This window comes from Trachypithecus francoisi, unplaced genomic scaffold (assembly GCF_009764315.1).
Source record: "Trachypithecus francoisi isolate TF-2019V2 unplaced genomic scaffold, Tfra_2.0 Lachesis_group8, whole genome shotgun sequence".
Classification (NCBI taxonomy): domain Eukaryota; kingdom Metazoa; phylum Chordata; class Mammalia; order Primates; family Cercopithecidae; genus Trachypithecus; species Trachypithecus francoisi.
In genome coordinates this window covers 47,571,800-47,593,413 of record NW_022681473.1, presented here as the reverse complement: position 1 = coordinate 47,593,413, position 21,614 = coordinate 47,571,800, and the positions used below count along the sequence as shown (strand labels likewise).

The 21,614-nt window shown below is 51.2% G+C and overlaps 1 protein-coding gene across 11 annotated transcripts in view; it reads right to left on the bottom strand.

The window, feature by feature from the left end:
- Positions 1–21,614, bottom strand: part of USH1C (USH1 protein network component harmonin) — a 50,305-nt gene that overhangs the window by 8,342 nt on the left and 20,349 nt on the right. For 3 of the 11 annotated variants that reach the window (XM_033207992.1, XM_033207990.1, XM_033207993.1), the window contains exons 10-19: positions 21,106–21,165; positions 20,898–20,954; positions 20,467–20,609; positions 19,061–19,126; positions 18,586–18,710; positions 15,139–15,209; positions 9,657–9,809; positions 8,220–8,336; positions 3,669–3,788; positions 2,480–2,530 (exon numbers count right to left, since the gene is read on the bottom strand). In XM_033207992.1, the coding sequence (XP_033063883.1) occupies positions 2,480–2,530; positions 3,669–3,788; positions 8,220–8,336; positions 9,657–9,809; positions 15,139–15,209; positions 18,586–18,710; positions 19,061–19,126; positions 20,467–20,609; positions 20,898–20,954; positions 21,106–21,165 (963 nt within the window). Of the gene's footprint in view, positions 1–2,479; positions 2,531–3,668; positions 3,789–7,170; positions 7,654–8,219; positions 8,337–9,656; positions 9,810–15,138; positions 15,210–18,585; positions 18,711–19,060; positions 19,127–20,466; positions 20,610–20,897; positions 20,955–21,105; positions 21,166–21,614 lie in introns of all 11 variants that reach the window. The other 8 variants (XM_033207998.1, XM_033207999.1, XM_033208001.1 and 5 more) reach the window with 7 other exon arrangements.

The window sequence follows — 21,614 nt, the reverse complement described above, 5'->3', positions numbered from 1 at the left end:
GGACAAGCCGGAGGCTGAGGAAGACTTTAGAGGATCTCGACCCTGCCCTGCTTCAGCAGCACAAACGTCAGGGGCTGCAGGGGCACCAGTGATGTCTAGATGGTCTGGAGAGGCAGCGTCTGCCTTGCTGAAAGTCTCAGCCCAGCCTCAAGTCCTTTAGGCCCCACCTCATCTCTTTCAAGTCTCCACTGGAGCAGGCCCAGACCCTGGGGGATGAAGCCCAGGGTGTCTCCACCCAGTGCTCTGACTCCCCAGGAGGGGACCATCCAGCTCAAGAGAAGGCTGTTCCTGGAAATCAGCCACAAGATGGTGAAGGGAGGCCACGGGGACCAAGAGGAAAGCAGGTGGTGTCAAGAAGCTGTGCTTGCCTGGGGCTTGGCAGTGTTCTCATGTAATGCTCACCTAGAAGGCAAGAGGCCTCCCCAGATTCTGGGGAGCGCAGGTTGGCCCTTTAGCTAGGGGAGAAGGGAGGACACACAGCTCAGGGGACCTGGCTTGATGGGGGATGCTGTGGGGACAATGGCTCCAGGCTGTAGAAACAAGACAGTGAGGTGGCACCTGAACACATAGTGAGGTAGTGCCTGAACTAGGTGGCCTTCCTTGGGAGTCATACACAGTGAATGGGAGCCAGGAGCACCCCCAGCCTGAGGGGCCAGGATGCTAAGCACAAGGGCAGCAGAGCCACGGCTGGTTCCCATGGAAGGTGGGAGCGGAGGAGAGCCCCGTGGCAGGCCTCGCCGTCTGAGTGGAGGCACCCGCAGCATGCAGGTCCCTAGACCACACCAAGTGTCCCCTGGGGCCCATGGTCTGCATGGCGGGGAGGCCACAGACTCCCCTATCCTCAGAATGCACCAACTAAGTTCCGGGCACAAGACGAGCACCAAATATCAGCAGACAGATCCCTAAGCATCTGCCTGGCATCCCTCCTCACTTGGCTTAATCACCCAGGCTCAACCCCAGGAGGCCATGAGCTCAGCTCAGCTTGGAGGCTACATCCAGGTCAGTGTGTGGGCAGCACACAGAGGAGGGGGCACAGCGAATGCACGGGCAAGAGGGATCATTGGGCAGGGTGTGGAGTCGATGTTCTGTGACTTTGAGGGCCCTACTTGCTCTGGCTGTTTCTCCTGGAAGGCTGAGCACTGCTGGCTCTGGCCTCCTTGCTCCATGATCCTGAGAACAAGCTCTCAGGGATGGGCCAGATGGCAGGTACTTGTGTTTTGTGTGAATTTAGATCAGAGACTCATAAGTCACAGCAGCTGGTCAGCCCTTAAAGAGGCAGCCCAGCCCCGCATTCAACAGAAGAAGAAACTGAGGCCCAGAGAGGTGATATTCATGCCCAAGGTCACCCAGTCAGTGGGCAGCGGAGCAAGGGTTTGACTCCAACTCTGGAGCCGAGACTCCACACTTCCCTGCCTCTCTCCCTGGGAGGGCTGTTTGTGCCCTAAACTGCCAGGTCCTGGAAGGCCTCTTTTGTGACGACAGTGCTTTAAGGCAGGATGGTACAGTGTTTAAGAGCACAGGCTGCAGAGACCAACCTCCTGGATTCCAATCCAGGGATTGACATTAGCTGTGCCATTGTGGGCACATTTTCCAATCTCTCTGTTTCAGTTTCTCATAGAGAAAATGGGTATGATAACAGCACTTACCACCCAGGGTTGCTGGAAAGATTAAATTGACAAATCCCTGGGCTGGGAGCAGCCTCTTTTGCTGACACCCGTGTCTCACTGCACAGTTGATACCGTCCCTCTGCTCCCTGCCTGTAGTCAAATCAGCCTGTGGTCTGATGGTGGGTTATCAGTGAGGAGGCTGGAGAAGCCCGGGCTGGCTGCAAGATCTCCCTCTGTCCTGGGGTTTCTTTCATTGGTGATGAAACAGCCAATCCAATGGTTGGCTCTGTGGAGGTACCCCAGGAGGCAGGGGGGTAGGTGGCTGCCTGCCTAATGTCACTCAGAGGACCAGCAAGGACTTCCATGCCCCTGTGCACAGGAGTACCCTAGGCACAGGGAGGACTTCAGCTACCACCTCTTCCCTGACGCTGGTTCAGTGTGAGGCAGGGTTGGTGAAGCTGTGATCTGTCCGGAGGAGAAGAGGGGAAGGTACAGGGAGACACCTAAGCAGCCCCTTCCCTCTCTCCTAGGGCTGCAGCGAGGGCCCATCTTAGCCTCTGTGGGCCTCTGAGGGTTCCTTCTGCCCTGCTCCTCTCTGGACAAAGAGCAGCAGAAGAGGGGAGTGCCCAGGGATCCTGCTGCTTTCTCAGCTCATGCATGGGGTCTAACAAGCCCTGGGTCCCCATCTGATATGAAATCCTCCCCAACCCCTGCACAGGAAATGGAGGACACAGCTCTGGCCTGACGCTTGGTGGCAGATGGGGACGCTGTGGACCTGACCAGGTACTCCCAGAGACAAAGAAGTGGCACAGAGTGGGAGGGATGGGGGGGTGGGGGGGAGACCCCCAGACACACAGTGGGTATCAGTTTACTTGTCTGAATGCTGTCTGATAAACCACCATCCTCTTCAACATCTCCTGTGGCTGCCAGAGGAGAAAAAAAAAAGTTCCACACTGGATGTTACCAAAAGGTCTTGTCTGCCCCCTGGTGCCAGGCCTCGGGCCTGCCATCCTGGGGCTGCCCTGCCAATGTCCTCCCCCAGCAGACAGTCTGGCTTATGTTAAGGGCCTGCTCAATGCCCAAAGATGCTACCCAGTTGTCGTCAAGCAGACACCACCACTTGACATTAGCCAGAGACCATGACATGGATGCATCCACAGGCTGTCCCAGGAGCAAAAACTTAGCTCTCTAGGGAGCTGACAGGACAGCTAAGGCCCAAAATAAATATCTCCGCTGTCCTGCCTTGACATTTGGATAGAGTTTCCTTGAAAGGGAAGTTAAAATTTTGACATGACTATCTTCTCACTGTGCATGGGAGGCCAGCCAGTGGTCGGCACCTCTGGGAGGTGCACACAAATCCTAGCTCCCTTAGCCGTCAGTAACTGAGGCTGGTGGACATTTCCCACTTTCCCAGGATCACACCTCAGACTCCCAGTCCCAGTGAGAAGTAAGAAGTAAGTTGGAGAAGGGGAGTGAACCTGCTCTGGCCAGTTCTCCATCCGAGGGTGTTTCTTGCCAGGCCACAACAGGCCTTAGGGCAGGGGCCAGGGCACCTGGAATCTCTGTAGGTTTTGGCAAGATGGCAACGAGGGTAAGAGTGTGGGCTTTGGAGCGTGAAAGGCATGAGGGTAAGTATTAAGTCCAGGCTCTGCCTGGCGAACCTGGTGCCCCTCTGGTAACCTCTCTAAACCTCCCTTTCCTTGCGTGTTAAACAGGATGACCACAGGAACCATCTCACAGTTCTGCTGTGAGAATTAATTGAGGCCATGCAAAGCCTGGCACATAGTAGGCTCTTCACAGGTCTTAGCGAATATTATTACTTTCAGACAGAGCTCCAGACTTCAATCAAGTGGGAAACAGAAATTCCATTGGTCATGTCAACATCCACTTACACCCATGTGGCCTCATCTCTTGGCCAATAAGAAGGTTAAGAGATGGCATCTGTGATCTGCATTTTTGTCCCACCTCACTTGCCCTCCACTCCGGAGACAGCAGAGCCCAGGGGAGGTAGCCCTGGTCTGCTCCTCTAGAGACAACCTGGAGGGGACCCAAGGGGCTTACCAGAACTTCAGATTTCACAGCTGGCCTGTAGATGAAATTGGGCTCCTGGTGGACCATGACAGGTTTGGAGATGGTGGACACGCCAGGGCCTCGTGGAGGCTGTGGGCTTGGGCAAAATGTCTACAGGAGTTAGTTTAACAGGGACCCAGGTGAGGTCATGGTGGGGTGGCCAAGGCCAGCCATGCTACTTCTACACACATGCAAATCTACAACCATGCACATGCGAAGCCAGCCTGGTTCATTCAACCTGCTGGAGGTCCTGGGCGTGTGATCTTCACAGAGAGATGAGAAGTCCATTGGCCACAGTGTGGGCTGAGACCACAGAAACTACTGAGTGGCTCTAAGAAATCAGATGCTTGAGCTAGAGCCTGGCTTGGGGTTGCCTGCAGCCAGTGTCACCCGGGAGACACACTTTCAGACCCCTCTCTCAGTGGTCATGGGTGCTATCCAGTGTCCCTTGTCTTTAAGGGCTGTCTCTTTGGCCACAGCTCCAGTCCCTGGACCACAGTGTGAAGCATCTGCTGTTCCTAGTGGGTAGGCACATAGTCTCTAGAGGCCATGGGGTAAGGACTAGGAAGAGTGGCAGCCAGGGGAGCTGATGCAATCTGTCTGCTTGGCTCTAACCCACTTGATCTCCTTGGGCAATATGTATCAAATCAGTTCACAACCCTGCCCCAAGCCCTCCCAAGAGTCCCCATCGACTACTGAGCTCATTGGCCTGACCCCCAAGGCCTTTCATGAGCTTCTCTATCTTCCTTTTCAGCCTCATCTCTCACTGCTCGCCACCCTCCTCACACTGCCTAGCTTTAACCTCAAAAAAATGCCAGGCTTTCTTGCCTTGAGGCCTTTACACGTGCTCTTTCCTTCTTCTGCTTTACCTCCCAGGTCTTAGGTTGGGCATCACTGCCTTCTGGAAGCCTCCCTTGAGCTTTCCTCTCCTCCACCCCTCTTCCTTATTATAGCACCTGTGCTTCCTCCATCTCCACCCTGATGGTGTGGCAGGTGCCTACTTTTCTTTGTTCCCCACCAGACTGTCTTGAGAAGGGAGACTGCAGCTGTCTATCTAGCAGGGGCTCCCAGTGCCCTGCATAGTGCCTTGGCATATAGTAGGTGCTCAATAAGCATGTGTTGAATGAATAAATGAATGACTAAATAGTATGGTGAGCACATGGGACAGTGCCTGTGTATAGATCTGGCCCTGAAAACTCCCCTATGGCAGATGCTGGTGTGGCAGGCACAAGTGTCAAGCCAACACAGGCGTTTGTTTCCATGACTTGGGGCCTGCTGGTGGCTGGGCCGACTGTGTGGGCGTGTGGTCACTCACACTTCCTGCTGCAGCCCTGATGACACCTTGCCAGGGGCATGCAGGGAGGAAGAGGGTGGGTGGTACAAGGGTGAGAGGTGGGCCAGATGAAGCCAAGCAAACAACAATCCCCTGGACTTTGAGACTGGGACAACCCTGGCTTTGATGTCGCTTACGACATCTGTGGTCCAGTTCTTCAGAGGCTCCTTATGTTGGGGGGCTTTTTGCCTTCCCTGGGCTCTGATCAGGAACTAACAGTGGGAACTTCGTGATGCCTTGAAGAATCTGAGAAATCTGGACTCTGTCTTGAATCTTGACCCTGACTCAAAGTTTTGCTGAGACTAACTGAGATTGCTAAGATCCCAGGTTTGTAGCTTCACCCAAATTTTCTTGTACTCTGGACTATCAATAACCATAGTTAATGCCTACTGAACATGCACGATATGCCTGCCTCTCTTGCCATTCTTAACTTAGAATGTGTTCATATATTAACTTATTTGATTGGAATAGGTAGCTGCCATTAACATTCCTATTTTTGGACAGGGATGCCCAGGCTCAGATAGATGAAGTAGCATGGGTTCAAAGTCATCTAGCTAGTAAGGGGCAGAGCCAGGATTCAAACCCAGGCAGTCCGACTCCCTGCTACTCCAACTTGCCATATTTACGTTCCCTGCACTTACGATGCCCTAGCTCCCATCCTCCACATGTGACCACCCCTCAAGGCTCAGCTCGTAAGCGCTCTACTCCACAGAGGTGTCTTCAACCTTCAGTTAGAATGAATCCCTCCCATAGCGCATGGCTTATGCATATTTTATAGCAGAAGCTTGCCTGGGCAGCAGCTCATCCTTCAGATGGCAAAGTCCTGGAAAGCACAGGCATGTCAATCTCCTCCATATCCTCCTCAGCACGGCTCCCCTCTTCCCCTCACAGAGAGAGGCCCCAGGCAGGTACTTAATCAATGTGGAATCAAATTTGTTGAGGAAAAGCTACTGCTCATCTTGATGGAGGCCACTTACAGAGAAAAATGTGCAAGGCTAACTCAGCCCTAGAAACCAGCTCCTGGCTGGGCTCTGGGGGAAGATGTCCCCAGAACAGGCAGATTTCTTCCTATCGAAGCTGCAGGGCTCACAATCCCAACCAGAGGTCCTGAAAGGGTCCCTCTGAGAGTCTCCCCCTGGAAGCCGCAGCCTTGCTGGCATCTGGCACTTTCTTCACTCCCACCTTCTTTGTAAGCTCTCCTGAGTGCTCTGAGATGCTTGTCCTGCTCTCCATGCAGGAACTCAAATCCATGCAGGGACAGTTAATAAAAACCACTGGTCAGGTGCTATTGACTATGCCCTCCCTCAGCAACCCCTGCTACCGTCAGCTGACATGAGATGCTTTTGCACTGACTCAAGCCTGACCTCATGGCTACGGGAGCGGAATAATATTTTGTTTTTCCCTTCATGGGATCCAAGCTCCGTGTCTTCCTCGGAGATTGCATGTTTCAAAATAGTCTTTGGATTACAAATAATTAATAAGAAATATGTCTTTTTCAGAAAGACACGGTTCATCTTCCTAACATCCAAGAAAAACATTCCTATTCTTTTAATAGTAAATTATTTCTAGGAATTCTCTCTTATTTTTTCTATAGCGGGAAATTGGCCAGAAATTTCTGGGTGTTACACTTCAAGCCAGTGCAGTTGGCCAGCACCGTAGAAAACGGCACTGGAGTGTCCTAACACTGCATTTGATGGTATAGCATTACCTGTGCCCTGCTTCCTCCTCCCCTCCCTTTTCTCCTGCTAGATCAGGAGTCATTTCCCATATTCAAGGCTTTCTGGGATACTATCAGGAAATGACTGGATGTGACAGAGTGTTGGCTATTCATTAACATAGCCTTCCAAGTCCTGCATTGAAAGTTACCAGCCTACACTAGCAAAGAAGAGCTAAGAGAGAGCAATGAACATCAAATGGACACACTGTTGCTTACCCCAAGGGTCCCAGGCCATTCATCATACAATATAGCACTTCAAAATCAGTGGGAACCATATACATGCAGGATGTCCACACATGCACATGGAGGGGACATTCCTGGAAAATGGGGTGAGATGATGTTTCTTTCTGTCTCCACTCTCAGGAGCAGTGGAGGACATGGGAAACAGCAGTTCTCCCCACTCTTCCTACTTCCAAACATAGCATGCAGAACAGGGAGAGTACCTTTGGGGTGGGTGGGAAGCTCCGTTCAGGGACAGGGGAGTTGGTGGGCTTCCCACTGTGGTTCTTTGCCTCCCAGTCCTCCACTGGATTGCCTGTGTCCCCAGTGCGGAAGGGGTGGTTGCCCAATGCTTCTTCCAGTGCCAAGGGTAGTGGGCGGGTGGGAGTGAGGTCTTGGGTGGGAATGGATGGAGGGGGAGGGATGGGAATGGGGGGTGGAGTGCGCTGCACCCATGGGGAGGACGAGGCACTCACATGGCCAGATGAGGGAAGGACAGGGGGCGCCGGGACCTTGTGGGGTGGGTTGGAGGGTGGAGGGTGGGGCATCACAGGCAAGGCAGAGGGAGTTTTGGGAGGATAGTAGAACATGTCCAAAGGGATGTCGTCCAGGTCAGTGGTGTGCAGGTGCAGTCCGCCTGCAAAGCGTCTCAAGGGTGGGGCCAGGGGAGACACAGAAGGCAGAGGAGGTGGGGGCCCTGTGGTCATCTGGGGGGATTGCAAGGAAGTTCTGTAATTGTGACTCTGATTAGCGCTCCACTTCACAATACATCGAGCACTATGCTCTTCTACTCTGTTTCTCTTGCTACTGGAGACCCACTACCCTTAAACTAGAACAATGGGGTGCCAGTCCTCTGCCACCTGGATGCCCAGCTGAGCCCATACTAGGCTGCTGGTAGACAGTACCCAAATGCAGAAGAGCCCCAAGTTATGCCATCTGTGGATGGTAAGGTGTTCACATAGTTCATCCTCTAAACTGGAATGCCCTTGAGAGTGTAAGGGGGGCTCTTAGTCATGATGCCAGGACAACAGGCCTAACTGGGACTATCTCAGATGAGCTGGGACTTAGTGTCACTCTGGGAGTATACCCAGAAATACAGACGTATCTCTCCTCCCCAAGAGGGGAGTGGGCTGGTAGGGGTGGGCCTGGACAATGGATGGGCACCTGTGAGGCTAGTGATGTTTGCTAGTTGCCATCTCACTTCCCACTGTCCCCACAGAGGATCATTCTGAAGGCAGCAGGAGGGTCTGTGTGGAAAGAAGGGCTCTGTTACCTCTGAAATCTCATTATCAGCAGAGGAAATCTGCTCGAGGCGCGTTTGACAGAGCCTCTCCACCCAATATTGAATCTTTTCCGATTCTTCAAGGTCTTCCCGCTCTGTCTCAGACACCTGGGACCCAGGATCGGCGCAGAAAGGAGAGGACAAAGGGCACATTTGAATAACATGTGGACAGAAATAGCATGAAAGCACTCCTTTAAAAACTCCAGAGTACTGTGAGGTGCATCAGCTGTCTAGAAAGAGAGCTGGGCTTGTTCCAACTGGCCCTCAAGGAGGTGGCAACGAGGGAGAAGAGAGTGGCGGGGTGTCAAGTTCACTAAGCAGAACTTGTAGGCAAAATCAGAAAAGGGGCTTATGTATTGTGAGGGATTAGCTGGATCCCAGATCCCCATGAACCCTGAGGCTCTTATGATTTTCCAAGAATGGTGTTTTTTAGCCTCCCCCCGCACATTCCAAGAGTTTAACTTGACTCTTTTTTTTTCCTGCTCCATTCTGCCTTGCCCTCAGGAGCACAATCTTATTTTTAATTTTGTAGCTAATTTGTTCATAATGTCAGACCTAATGCATTTCACATTTTCCAGGACTTCTCTGGTTTTATAATCGAATCAAATTGGCATTCTGATTCATGGATGCGTTAAAGAGAAGCAGAAACAATGATACCTCCTACAGCTGGGGAGTTAAGGTTACCCATCTCACCTAGCATAGGAATTATTCATGGTGGAAGGTTGCTTTGGACATCTCTTCAGGGGAACAGCCTCAGATATATTCCCAGGATGATGAGGTCGAGCCTCAGACACACCCTATGTTGATGGGAGCAGCCTTAGACTCATAGCCTGATTAACTGGGAGATAGCCTCAGACCTATCACCTGCATAAAGGGGTTAGTCTCGGACCCATATTCTCAGAGCCAAGCTAAGTTGGGTGGGGGGGTCTGGTCTTACAATAACCTGGGAAGGGAGGCCAGAACAATTCAGACTTGTAGACAGGTCAGTGGAAACATAACTTCAAAGCTATAAGCAAGGCAGAAGGGTTAGCCTCAGACCATACTCTGAGTAGCCTCAGAGGCATACCTAAGATGGAGAGGCCTAGCCTTAGACTCTGGTGGGGTAAAGTGAAGAGGACAGACTCAAGCCTCTAAGCCAGGTGTATCAAGGGCTAACCTGAGACCTACCATCTGGTCAGAAAGGCTAGCCTCAGACTCACACCCCCCGAGCAAGGAGGTTAGTTTCAATTCCTAAGCCAGGAGCTAACCTCAGATGGCCCTGAGCAGGTGGCATGATCTCTCTCTTCAGGCTGGGGAGCAGGAAAGGGCTCACTCCACCCTTGTACGCCATTTGGGGAGAACAACTCCAGCTGGTCCTCTGGGAGCACGTGGGAAACGACCACATTGTGTCCTAGGGATGCTTGCCTGGCCTGCAGGCAGGACACGTACCTCCTGGGCCAGCCGGTTGATCTTTAGCTGCTTTTCCTTCTCCAGCATTTCCTCTTTCTCTTTGTAAAGCTTTTGCTCAAACTCCAGTTCTTTCTTATTCTTTCTCAAGTCCTGCAGGCTGTCATACTTGGCTTTCTTCTTATCTTTTCCTTTCTGAGTAGATGTGGCATTGTTTATATGACAAGAATTACAAATAGTGTCGACAGCATGGCACACAGGGCATCCAGTCCTCAGATAACACAACCATCCCATGGTGAGCACCTCCCCCAGCTCTGTCTCACCACACTGGACATCAGACCTCAGGTTTAGGACAGGAAGGCCACTGTTACCTACTGCAGAGTGGGAGACACATTCTCTTTACCAGCCAGAAAGAGTAGCTTATTAGTTCACTAACTAGCTGTGTGGCCTTGGCTAAGTTCCTTAACCTCTCTGGGCCTGATTTGCCTCATCTCCAAAATGGTAAAAATACCTCCCCCACAAGCTTGCCACCCAGTGCCAATGAAATAGCATCTATGAAAGAACTTTGTAAAAGTTTTGTATAAATAAAAATATAAAATAAAAATAAATAAGTGCTATATAAATAAAGGGCATTGTGTTGATTTTCCTGTATCTGGCACATGCCTTCTGCATCATCTCATGTTCAGATTCACAGATGCATTCTGGGACATTCCAGAGAAAATCTGGGAGGGCTGGCAAGCCTCATCTGTAGAGGTCCTGTCCTAAGCTAGAGGTAGTGGGAGTCACACTCAGACCTGGAGGCTCAGAGCCAGGGACATCAGATTTTACCCACATGCTTAAACTCTGAACTATTTCACGCTGGAGAGTCTAGACCCACAGTTTCCTCTGAACTGGGCCCCTCTACTGAGGGCTAGCTGGAAACTGCAGGACTGGGAGGCAGGGGATGGAGAGAATGGCTTAACTGCTTTATACTCACCACCAGGGTTCTAGAGGATTTAGGGAGGGACATGAAAGGCAAATAGACTCCTTATTTTTCCTGTAGGAATTAGACCCACCAAGCCTGCATTCCTGGCTGCTTCTCTCATGGGGTTGCAGGGAAGCCAGGGGCTAAGGCAGGAAGAGAATGATCATTTATGAACTGCCTCTGTGCCAAGGGATTTACACCAATGATCTCCTATGTAGGTTTATCCTCCTTCTTTGGTGAAGGAGCTGAGGCTCAGAGAGGTAAAGTCCCTTGTTCAATGTCAGACATCTTGTAAGTGATGGTGCCAGGATTTGGACCCGAGTCTTCGAGGCCCCAGTTTTTCTATGGTGCCCTGATGAGCTGGGGGCAAGGGAAACACGGCAGGAGGGAGGGTCAGCCCCCATCATGCACAGCGTGGAGGACACAGCAAACACCCAGGAGAGGGGCAGCAGAAACAGCCCACACCCTGGGCAATTTCTGGGGCAAAGAGGAAACCCCCTGTTCACTGAGCTCACTCACGCCCCCAGCGAGCCTTCTGGGGATCTGCTCTTGAATTTCCTGAATCATCGTAGCCTCCAAGGCCAGGAATGAGGAGCTGAGCTCCCTAGCAATGAACACACAACATTCATCCACAGCTGGAGGGACTTGGTGGGCCATTATGGACCTCTGAGGACTCTTCCTAGCTCCTCTTCTAAAGACACACACCTCCGTGCACTGCTAATGTGTTCTGGAAATGGTCACCTCTGTGACCCACCTCCAGAGCAGTGTATAAGCCTCTCGAGAAAATGGTTCTCACTGCTTCAGAGTGCTGTTTGGTTCCTTGCCTACCTTGTTCACTAGACTCAGTTGATAGATGAATCCCTGCCATCGTAGCAGAGATTCAGACAGTAATTTCCCAAGAGAAGCCAGAAACACTGCCTAATGGTAGCTTGCTAGAGTAAGAGCCTGGCCTCCTCTAGGACCACCATGAGGAGAATGGCCATTGTGTTGCTTAAAAAAAAAAAAAAAAAAAACTACCAGTGCTAAGATTATAGAGTCAGGGCTTCTGGGCGGGGTAGTAGTCAGTTTCTGTCTCATGCCCAAGAAAGTCACATCTGTACAGATGCAGAGGGCAGGCTGCCCCATGGTACTTCCCACTGATCTCAGACTAGCCCCACACAGGTTACTTAGCTGTGTGTGAATCTGCCTTCCCTGCCAGACGGTGGGCTCCTGCAAGTAGGGCTGGTCTGTATGAGTGACTTAAGCAATTCTGATGAAAGGGCTTAGTCAGAATCATGAATCCTTCAGGCCCCGGCATAAATTCTGTGGGGCCAAAGGCCTGGGAACCTTGAGCCCCAGAGGGATTTACTGCCAAGGTGGAAATAGAAGACATTGAATCTTTATATTATTATTATTATTTTCTTGAAACAGAGTCCTGCTCTGTCACCCAGGCTGGAGTGCAGTGGTGCAATCTTGGCTCACTGCAGCCTCCACCTCCAGGGTTCAAGTGATTCTCCTGCCTCAGCCTCCCGAGTAGCTGGGATTACAGGCATATGCCACCACACCCGACTAATTTTTGAATTTTTAACAGAGACAGGGTTTCACCCAGTTGGCCAGGCTGGTCTTGAACTCCCAACCTCAGGTGATTCGCCTGTCTCGGCCTCCCACAGTGCTGGGATTACAGGCATGAGCTGAATCTTTCTATTTTTTAATAAGGGGAATTTATGCACAGATGATCATGGCCATGGATGCCCACTTGCATTTCCTGGGGACTTGGCGTTCCAGCTGCTGGGAGACAAAGAGTCTCTCACGGCTCTAGAAAAAATGATGATGGGTTTTCAGAGCCAGGACGAGGGGCATGGTTCTGTTGTCCTTTCAGCTGTCAGTTACATCCATGGCCTGTCAGTTACATCCATGGCCCATCAGTTACAACATTCCTTTTGGTCCAGACTGAGAGGGGAGGCAGATGGGGCGATTGTGCTATTAATTTTACCCAGAAGCAATTTTTCTCTTTTTTTGGTAGTGAAAATGAAAACCAAAATGCCAGCTGTTTCTGGAATAAGTAGATTAAGGAATAGGGGAAAGGCAGCCCTAATTCTTTATCAACAGCACTTTCAAGGACATGATTTCTGATGGGAGGTGGTACATGGAGAAGATTCTAGTTCTTTTACGTTTACATGTTATTAGTGTCTGAAAAAGGTTTGACATATCTGTCTCACTTATTATTTTTTTCGAGTAAAATTCTGTGTGTGTGTGTGTGTGTTTTGTCCTCTCCAGCTGAGTTCTAGTAGAGGCAGTATATAGAGAAGAATTAGAAATCTAACCCAATGAGGCATCCTAAGCCACCAAAATCAGCCTGTCAAGTGAAACAGATAGTCTTATGAGACCAAGGCCTTTCTGAGACCAGGACAATGTGGGAAGGAATTCCCTGAGGAACTCTGTTCCAAGTTTATTCAGTGCTGTACAAATCATGATCTATTTTCCTAGATACAGGCATTTACCTCTGTCAGGAAAAATATTACTGTTTGTTATTTTAATAGCAATGTGCTGGAGTAAGGGGGTAGATTTTCCTGGCACAGTTAATATTCCCATTTTCCAGGCAGGGAGAAGTTATATATCCTCAAGGTCACTCAGCTGCCAGTGCTCTGGTTTCTGGGGGACTGACATCTTGCCAGAAAGCGCTGGTCAAGTGATAACATCCAATTTAGCTCACCCAGATTTATGCTGTTGCCTGACTTCCAAATACCAAGTCATCTTGAATGTCCAATTACAGATATTAACAGCAATGTTTTCACAATCAAATGTCAATGTGATTTAGAAAGACAAGGACAAGAGAGTTTTACAAGGCCTGGAGATATTGTAATAAGATTTAGAGAGAAAATTAAAGGTCCTAGAGACTGGAAAAATGCATTATCCTGGGCACATGCACAGATATTCCTAGGAGAGGGCTGTGCTTGGAGTGGGTCTCTGTCCTGACCTGAGGCAGCAAATCTCCACCTCGTCAGCCAGGCTGCATCTGGCACAGCCGGTCTCATAACATGCACTAGGTACACCCACCCTGATAATTCGCTCTGTCTGACCCCAAGCTTCTGGCCTTAGTCTCTAGTTCCACTTGACAGAGAAACAAGGAGAAGCTTCCTGCCCCTTTCCTGTGCCCATCAGGGCCGGCGCTGATGCACACAGTGCCAGATGGTACTTGGGTAGGTCTCACACCATGGATCCTTCTCCCAATGTTGCCTTTGCAATGGCATCCTGCCATCTGATGTCAGCCTGACACAGAGATGCAGATGGGGTTAGCCTTCCAAGTGAACAGGCCAAGTCACACCATTTAGTGTTGACAGGACAAGGAATGTTTGGGAAAAGCCAAAACCCACAGCAAACTCAGCAGCACACCAGCATAGCACCCAACCCTGTCCTACCTTCCGGATAGTTGGGAATTTGCCATCATAACGATAAAACCACCCAAAAGCTATAAGAACACAGATAACAAAATGATGAGACACAGTTCATTCAGCTCAGCCAGAGCATCCATGGGCAGCAGATGGGAGCTGGGTTCCCAAGGAATGCATGGCTTTGTGAGATGAACAGCATTGGCCGATCTGACAGCAAAACTGCACCCTTTGTCCAACTCTGCTTACCTGGCCTTGCGTTGGTTGCAGAACAGGCCTAAGACCACCTGAGAAAAGCCCCAGTGCCCCGGCCCTGGGTCACTCTCAAATGCCTCTCCCCAGAACACTGGCTTCAGAAGTCAGGCCCAGAACATCAAAGAGAAAACCCCTTGTGGAAGGATGAGCTTTTCCAAATCACAGTCTTCACATACAAAGCCTTGTTGAAAGAGAACAAGGCCTTTTCTAACCCATGTCTGGTCCCTCCATACAAGAAATGGCTCAAGACAAAAGGGAGCCTGGGTGTCTGCCTAGAACTGTTGTTCGACACAACAAAACTGGCTTGTCTCATAGTGCAGGCCAAGTCCTCCACTTTCAACACTGAAAGAGAAGGCAGCGGCTGGGACAGCTCTGGGAAGGACAGCTCCAGCGGGAGTGGGCAGATGTGCCCCCAGAAAACATACCCTCATCCAGGCCAGATAACCAGTGCACCAGCCCCCTTCCTCCCCTAGGCCACAGCTCCACAAAGTAATAACCCCAATCTGAAGCTCCCTGGGGCCAAGAACGATGGCTGAATTACCCACCCCGGACCAGCCTGAGTGCCGGAACAGGATGCTGAAAACCCCCTGCTGGACCAGACACTACCTCCTTAGTTGCTGGATTTGGGAGTGGTCTAGGGGGTCCTGGGGGAGGGGCCAGAGCAGCAGAGGGGGAATTTGGCAATATCTAAATATTCGAGCCAGCGGTTCAGTGGTACCGGTGTGCGACAGCTCATCTACCACCCTCGGGGTTGAGTCCTGTCCTCTACACTTTGTGTACAGCGCTTCGGCCAAGCCAGGGCTTGGAGGAGCTTTACAGACTCTAGTGGCCCCTATACATGCTGGCCCCCTGAAGCTGGGTGTCTGCACTGTGGTCAGGAGGAGGCGGGCAGGGCAAGCAGAGCAGCCAGGCCAGGGAGCAAAGCGGGGGCGCAAACCTGCTCTCCCTGCTCCTCCGTGCCTCCATCCGGGTCATCTGTGGGCTCGAGCTCAGGCTCCACTCCCTGATCTACCGGGGAAAAGAGGAGGAAGCTGGTGAACCAAAAGGGACTTGGGAGACCAAGAGGCCGGAGAAGCTTCTCAGGAGTGTGGAGACCTGTGATCAGCTTCCTCCAGGGGAGTTGTGAGGTCAGGGGCAGGGGACAGAGGTCAGGAGCGCAGAGCAAAGGTTTTTTGCTCTGAGCTGGTGCATACAGTGCTTTCAACCTTGGCAGCTTTAGTTTATCTGTCTGTACAAAGGGCTAACAACAGGAAACTCAGATCTGAGGGCAGCGTGAGAACCATTTTGTAGGATCTTGGGCTGAAGGCTGGGAAGTGCAGTGAGGAGGATGGGAATATCTGAGAATCGCACACATGTGAGGGCAAGGGGCTGCAAAGGGAGAAAGACCCTCCTGCTTTCTGCTTATCACCCTTGCCTTGGAGTTCTGGGTCCCTAGGGGATGTCTGAACAGTGTGGGCAGCAGATGGAGGCTGAATGTCCTGAGGAGGTGGGGACATCCCAAAAGGTAAAAGGGGCACCTGCAGTTAGGAAGACCTGAATTTTGACATAATGTGGAGAGAAGAGCAGACCCTCCATTCCAGTGTTTCCAGCTTGGACTCTGGCCTCCCTAGGACTCTGGAAGGTAGTGTACCAGTTTGCTTGTGAGCTGCTTTTTAATATTTTAAAAGCTTAACAGAACTTGCCCATTGGCCTATGCAAAGGCTGTTAAGTTCTTTGGCTCTTGGCTCAAATTACATTTACCCAACAGTGGAACCCTGATGTTCCCTTACTAACAAGGGCTACTTAATAAAACAATGGAACACAAATGATTATTTAATAGTTTGTTAGGAAAATAACCTCAACTTCCAAATCATGGGGTCTCTTGTGGTGGAAGTGAGGGAGATAGTTGATGGGGCCTTGGATAGGGAGAGAAGGTTGGAGATCTCTTAAACATCTCCCTCTTTCAAGAATCCCTCAGCTACTGGATCCTTAGTCAAGGCTGCCCCGTCAACTCCCATGCAACCACCTATTGCCTAAGCTAAGGGAAGGTCTGTTAGGAGCCTCTGTGGTGGTGTCCTGGCCTTCAGGGCTTGGCAAAATGTTGGGGGTCTGCTGGATCAGCCATGGGTAGGTGGGCTGCAGCAATTTTAAGAGCTCCCTGGGGCAGGTTGGGGGGCAGTCAGTCCCAGGCACAGCATTTGGATGAGTGATTTCATTTTCTAGGTAAGAGATGCCCCATGCTCTTTTATTTTAAAAAAATGCAGGGTCGGGGTCAGGCGCGGTGGCTCTTGCCTGTAATTCCAGCACTTTGGGAGGCGGAAATGGGCAGATCACTTGAGGTCGGGAGTTCAAGACCAGCCTGACCAACATGGTGAAACCCCCTCTCTACTAAAAATACAAAATTAGCCAGGCATAGTGGCGCATGCCTGTAATCCCAGCTACTTGGGAGGCTGAGGCAGGTGAATCGCTTGAACCTGGGAGGCAGAGGTTGTGGTGAGCTGAGATCACACCATTGTACTCCAGCCTGGGCAACAAGAGCGAAACTCCGTCTCAAGGAGGAAAAAAAAAAAAAAAAAAAGCAGGGCCCACCCCTTGCAGGCATAGAAGCCTGAGTCAGGTATAACCCATTGCAAACTGGGTCCCTGAGTTGAAGGGTGGTTGGGTAGGAGCTGGCTGGGGCCCAGGCCTGCTAGACCATGCTAGCCCCTGGGGAATAGGGAGTAAGGCAGGAGGTGAGCTGGCTCAGGGACCTCACTGCATTTCCTGCCTTAGGTCCAAATGAGAATGAAATTGCTGGCGCATCCTGAGACAGATAGAGGCAGCAGCTGTCCCAGCTCAGCAGGCAGGCGGGGGTCATCCATCCTGTGCTTTGTGGAGCTGCCTAAGATTACATTTACCTTGAGCAAATGCAAAATTCTTCATCTTTTTACTCAAGGAGCTTGATTTGGTTAAAAAGCACTAAATAAATAACTAGCTATGAAAGGGTTTTTATTTTCTATTGTTCCTGAGAGGGTGTGTTTGCTGTGAAGCTGAGGCCCAATTTCTTGGAAGGTACCAAATTGACTAGGATTACTTCCATGAGAAGCAATTAAAATCGATTTCTCTCCTGAAGCTCCTGTTTCACTCCTAAGAGCAAATTAGCTGCCCATCTGAAACAGGGATCATTCATTGGGAGCTTAGCTCTGGCCACATCCTCAACTGATACTGAATGTCATGGGGGAGGCCGATGAGAGTGTGCTTTGTCCTTCGGAGAGGACCAGGAGATGACACTGCCCTGCTGCCAGGAAGAAATGTGTTGGGAGCTGCTTGCCTGCACCAGGGAGGGGTGAAATGGAACCATCCAGATACCCTGCACCTCTTCCTTGGTGCAAATGGCCTGTGTTGGCAGGTTGACATTCCCATAGGTCTCAGATGTGACCCAAAGTTGGGGACAGAGCTGTTGAGACCCCATCACAGCATGCCAAATGACTGCCCCACAGCAGAGATGGGGAACCTGGGCTCTTGAGTCCAGATTCGCCCCTAGCTGGAGGTTCCCAGGTCAGCTGGGCACAATCAGCTGGAGTAAGACCTGTGTCAACTATAAGTCAAAACAGCTGGAAGGCAGGAATAAGGACCCAACCAGCAATTCTGGACTTGTGGTTGTCATAACCTCCGTTTTCCTCTGGCAGTGTGGGCTGCCTCTTAAAGAGGCATCTGGAAACCGGGGTTGAGAAGGTGGTCAGGGAGCGGGTGGTAGAGGCCTAGACTGAAACTGGAGGTGAGGATGTGGGACAGATGAAGAGAGGAGATGGTAAGGAGAATATGAGCTGAGGCTCCAGAATAGCACGGCCGCAGCCCACAGCTGGGTGTCTGGGAGAAGCTTCCTAGTCCTGTTCCTGCCTCCATCCTTGGAGTGGCATGACAGTGGTCCACGTACAGGGATATAGGGGCTGGAGACACTTAGTAAGCTTCTCCCACAGTTATGAATCGAGCTTGGACCACCAGAGCCCTTCTCTGATGTGAGCTCCTTCCTCTCTTTTTTGCTGCTGGCTTCACCCCAGTCCCTGTTCAGAACAAAGTAGGAGGAGGACCCGACACCCAAAACACTAGGATGGTAATCCCATGAGCTAGTCCACTTTCGCCATGGCCCTTATTCCCTCTTTAGCAGCCTGACAGCCTGCCCACATCAGTGTTGTGTGGGACCTGGGAGCTGGGTATGTGGAGCCGGCCCGTGAACAAGAGGAGCAGACAGATCCCTCCTACCTTGGTGCTGGGGCAGATGGTCTCTGACCCACAGCTGCCCCTCCATGAAGGAACCGCAGCCCAGAGCACCAAGGGCTATTCACCTGGGGGTGGTGGTGAGGGGAGGGAGGGCCAGCATTTCTGTCTAGTCCCCTTAGCCTCTCCCCCGGCTCATGAAACTTACACTTTGGCTTGCGAAGGGGTACTGGGTGCACCTCAGCAGTGATGGTTTTAGGCAAGAGTAGCTGTTCCTTTGAGCCCCAGTCTTCTTCCCATTGCTTCTTAAACTTCTCTTCCTCCTCCACAATCCTGAAATGAGACCCCCATGCCTGTTATTGGAGTCAGAACCATCATAGGCCCATCTCCTACATTTCAGAGAGCCTCAACGAGCCCGGGGGAAGCCTCGTGGTTCTAGCTGTGGTGAATCAAGCAAAGTCCCAGAGCTTGTATTCTAAATTGAGTGTGAACCCCACCTTGGCAATTATATGAGATTATGTTCCAGTTACTATAATATGACAGGCTTTACTACAAATAAAGGAGGACCCACCAGGGGATGACAGAACCAGGTAAACTGGTTCTGGAGGCAGCCTCTGGCTGACCACACTCCCCCGAGCCTACTAATGTTCATGCACAGACACGCGTGGGGCCGAGGTACTCACTGTTCCATCTCCTTCCGGTATCTCTCATTTTCCTCTGCTGCCTTCTGGGCAATTTCTTTTCTCCTTCTGAAACACAAATGCAGACTGGCATGTTTGGCCCTATGCAAGAGAAATGAACTCTTCCTTACTGTGAATTATTGATTTGAGAAAAGTTCGAAATGATTTTTCTCCAGGCTTCCTTCCTAGGAGGCCTGGACCAGCTTTGGTTCTGGGGGACGTTATCTACACGGCCCTGTGCTCTTGTATGGTTTTGTCTGGCATGGCTGAGCAGAGATGCTGGGCTGTGGGAGCAGGGAAGCAGATCCACATGAAGGCCACACTTCATGCACCCTCCTCCAAATACTTAGGTAAGGTGACCGATGACAGGCGGGGCCTGGACTGACCCCAGGAGCAAAGCAGGGGCTCCTAGCCAGGTGGAATACTCCCAGCTAACTCTGTGATGGGGGAGATGGGGACAGCCTTTCCTCTTTCCTTTTCAAAATACATTGATTGATTTAGACAAAGTCTCACTTTGCACCCAGGAGTTCAGTGGTGCAATCTCGGCTCACTGCAACCTCTGCCTCCCAGGTTCAAGTGATTCTCGTGTCTCAGCCTCCCGAGAAGCTGGGATTACAGTCGCATGCCACCATGTCCAGCTAATTTTTTTGTATTTTTAGTAGAGACATGAGTTCACCATGTTGGCCAGGCTGGTCTCGAACTCCTGACCTCAAATGATCCACCGGCCTTGACCTCCTAAAGTGCTGGGATTACAGGGTGTGAGCCACCACGTCTAGCCATGAAATACTTCTAAATGCCTAGAATGTATTTGGGTTTGGATCTTGACAGTAGTTTTTGATTTACGAATTGCTCATCCCATTTATTCTCTTAGGTCATGATTTCAATCGTCCTGGACAGGGACGAGCTTTATCACTATAGGCAGGGCAGCCTTGTGGGGACTTGCCAGATTGCCTGGGGGTGATCCCCGCTTGGCCACGTGTGACTTTGGACACAAGTGGCTTCACCTCTCTGAGTGTCAGTCTCCACACTTGTAAAATGGGGTTAATAGTCTCTACTTCTACCTCCCAGGGCTATTGTGGGAATTAAGAAACATAAACAAGGCCTTAATACAACGCCAGCCTTATAGAGGTACTTGACAAATGTTAGCTAGTAGCTAATCCTAGCTAGCTAGAGCCTACTGCTAGTAGGATGCTTATTTTCCACATTCTTGGAATCTTGGAAGTCAGGGGTCTCTGCTGAGCAAGGAGGAAGGGGCCAAGGATGGATACAATGACCTACCACCAAACTCATCTGGTCTGAGGACTGGCCACCAGGGAGGAGGAGGAAATTAGCTGGGGACACAGCAGGCAGGAAACAAGCTAGGTGGGGTTGTATGGTGGGGCAGGGCATCCAAGGCTGGCTGCACTCACTGCCGTTCCATCTCCTGCTGCTCCTGGAGGATCTTGTTGGACTCCATCGCCAGCCGCTTCTGCATGAGAAGCTCCTGCCGCTGCAGCTCACGCTGCCGCGCCTCTGCCAGCCGCTCCCGGTCTGTCATGAACAGCTCCCGGCCCTCGTGGGAGAAAAGAAGCCCCTTGCTCAGCCCCTGGGGAACCTGGGGATCCCCTGCTACACCCCTGGGGGCCGAGATGCAGGTGGTCTTCTCAGCAACATCAGGCACAGTGGCTCCCGCAATCCCTGACCCAAACTTCTTGCTGGGCAGAAGTCCTCTCCCTCCCTCTGCTCTGTCAGAGCTTCAGGGAAGGAGACCTGCCACCCTGGGAGTGTGTGGCAGAGATCAGAGGTCAGAGGGGCTGGAGATGAGGGTCAAGGGGCTCCCACCAGCTCATTCTGGACTTACAGCTCCAGCTACGATGGAGATGGTCAGGCTGCGGCTACTCTTCAGCACGTTCACAGCCTGTGGGGACAGAAGGACAGTGGGTCGAGGCTTGATAGACTAGAGCAGTCCAGGCAGAGAGCACAGAAGGCCCCAGGCTTCAGGGTGGTGGGGGTGAGAAGTGGGGTGTGGAGATGACAAGGGCCAGCAGGTGAAGACCCCCACATCTCACCTCCTTGTGGTCCAGGTTAGAGAAGTCGATGCCATTGACTTCAACAATCTGGTCCCCTGTCTGGTGGGGAAGTGGAAAAAGATTAGCGTGTTTACACTATCTGTACACTCGCTCATCTGCAGGACGGGCTCCTCCAGGGGCTCTGGGTCAGATGCTGGGGCTTCAAGTGGCTGTATCTCAGTTCCTCCTGATGAATGGAGCAGTTGGAAAGCTCTGGTGGAGCTCTGGGAGGGCTTAAAGCTGACCCTGGCACTCCCCTACTTCATAACTACCTTATCAACTATCAGATATTATACCATTACATGTTCTTTTTTTGGCTAAATTTGCTGACATTTGCTTTAGAAATCACAGTTTGTAGATGCGGAAACTTTTGAGCTTCTCATTTAGCAGAGGCGGTGTTGAATCGTCGTAACAGAATAGCTAACATTCACTGATCACTTACAGTGTGCTTGGCACAGTTCTAGTATACGTATTAATTACTTTAACCCACACAACAACCTTGGAAGAAA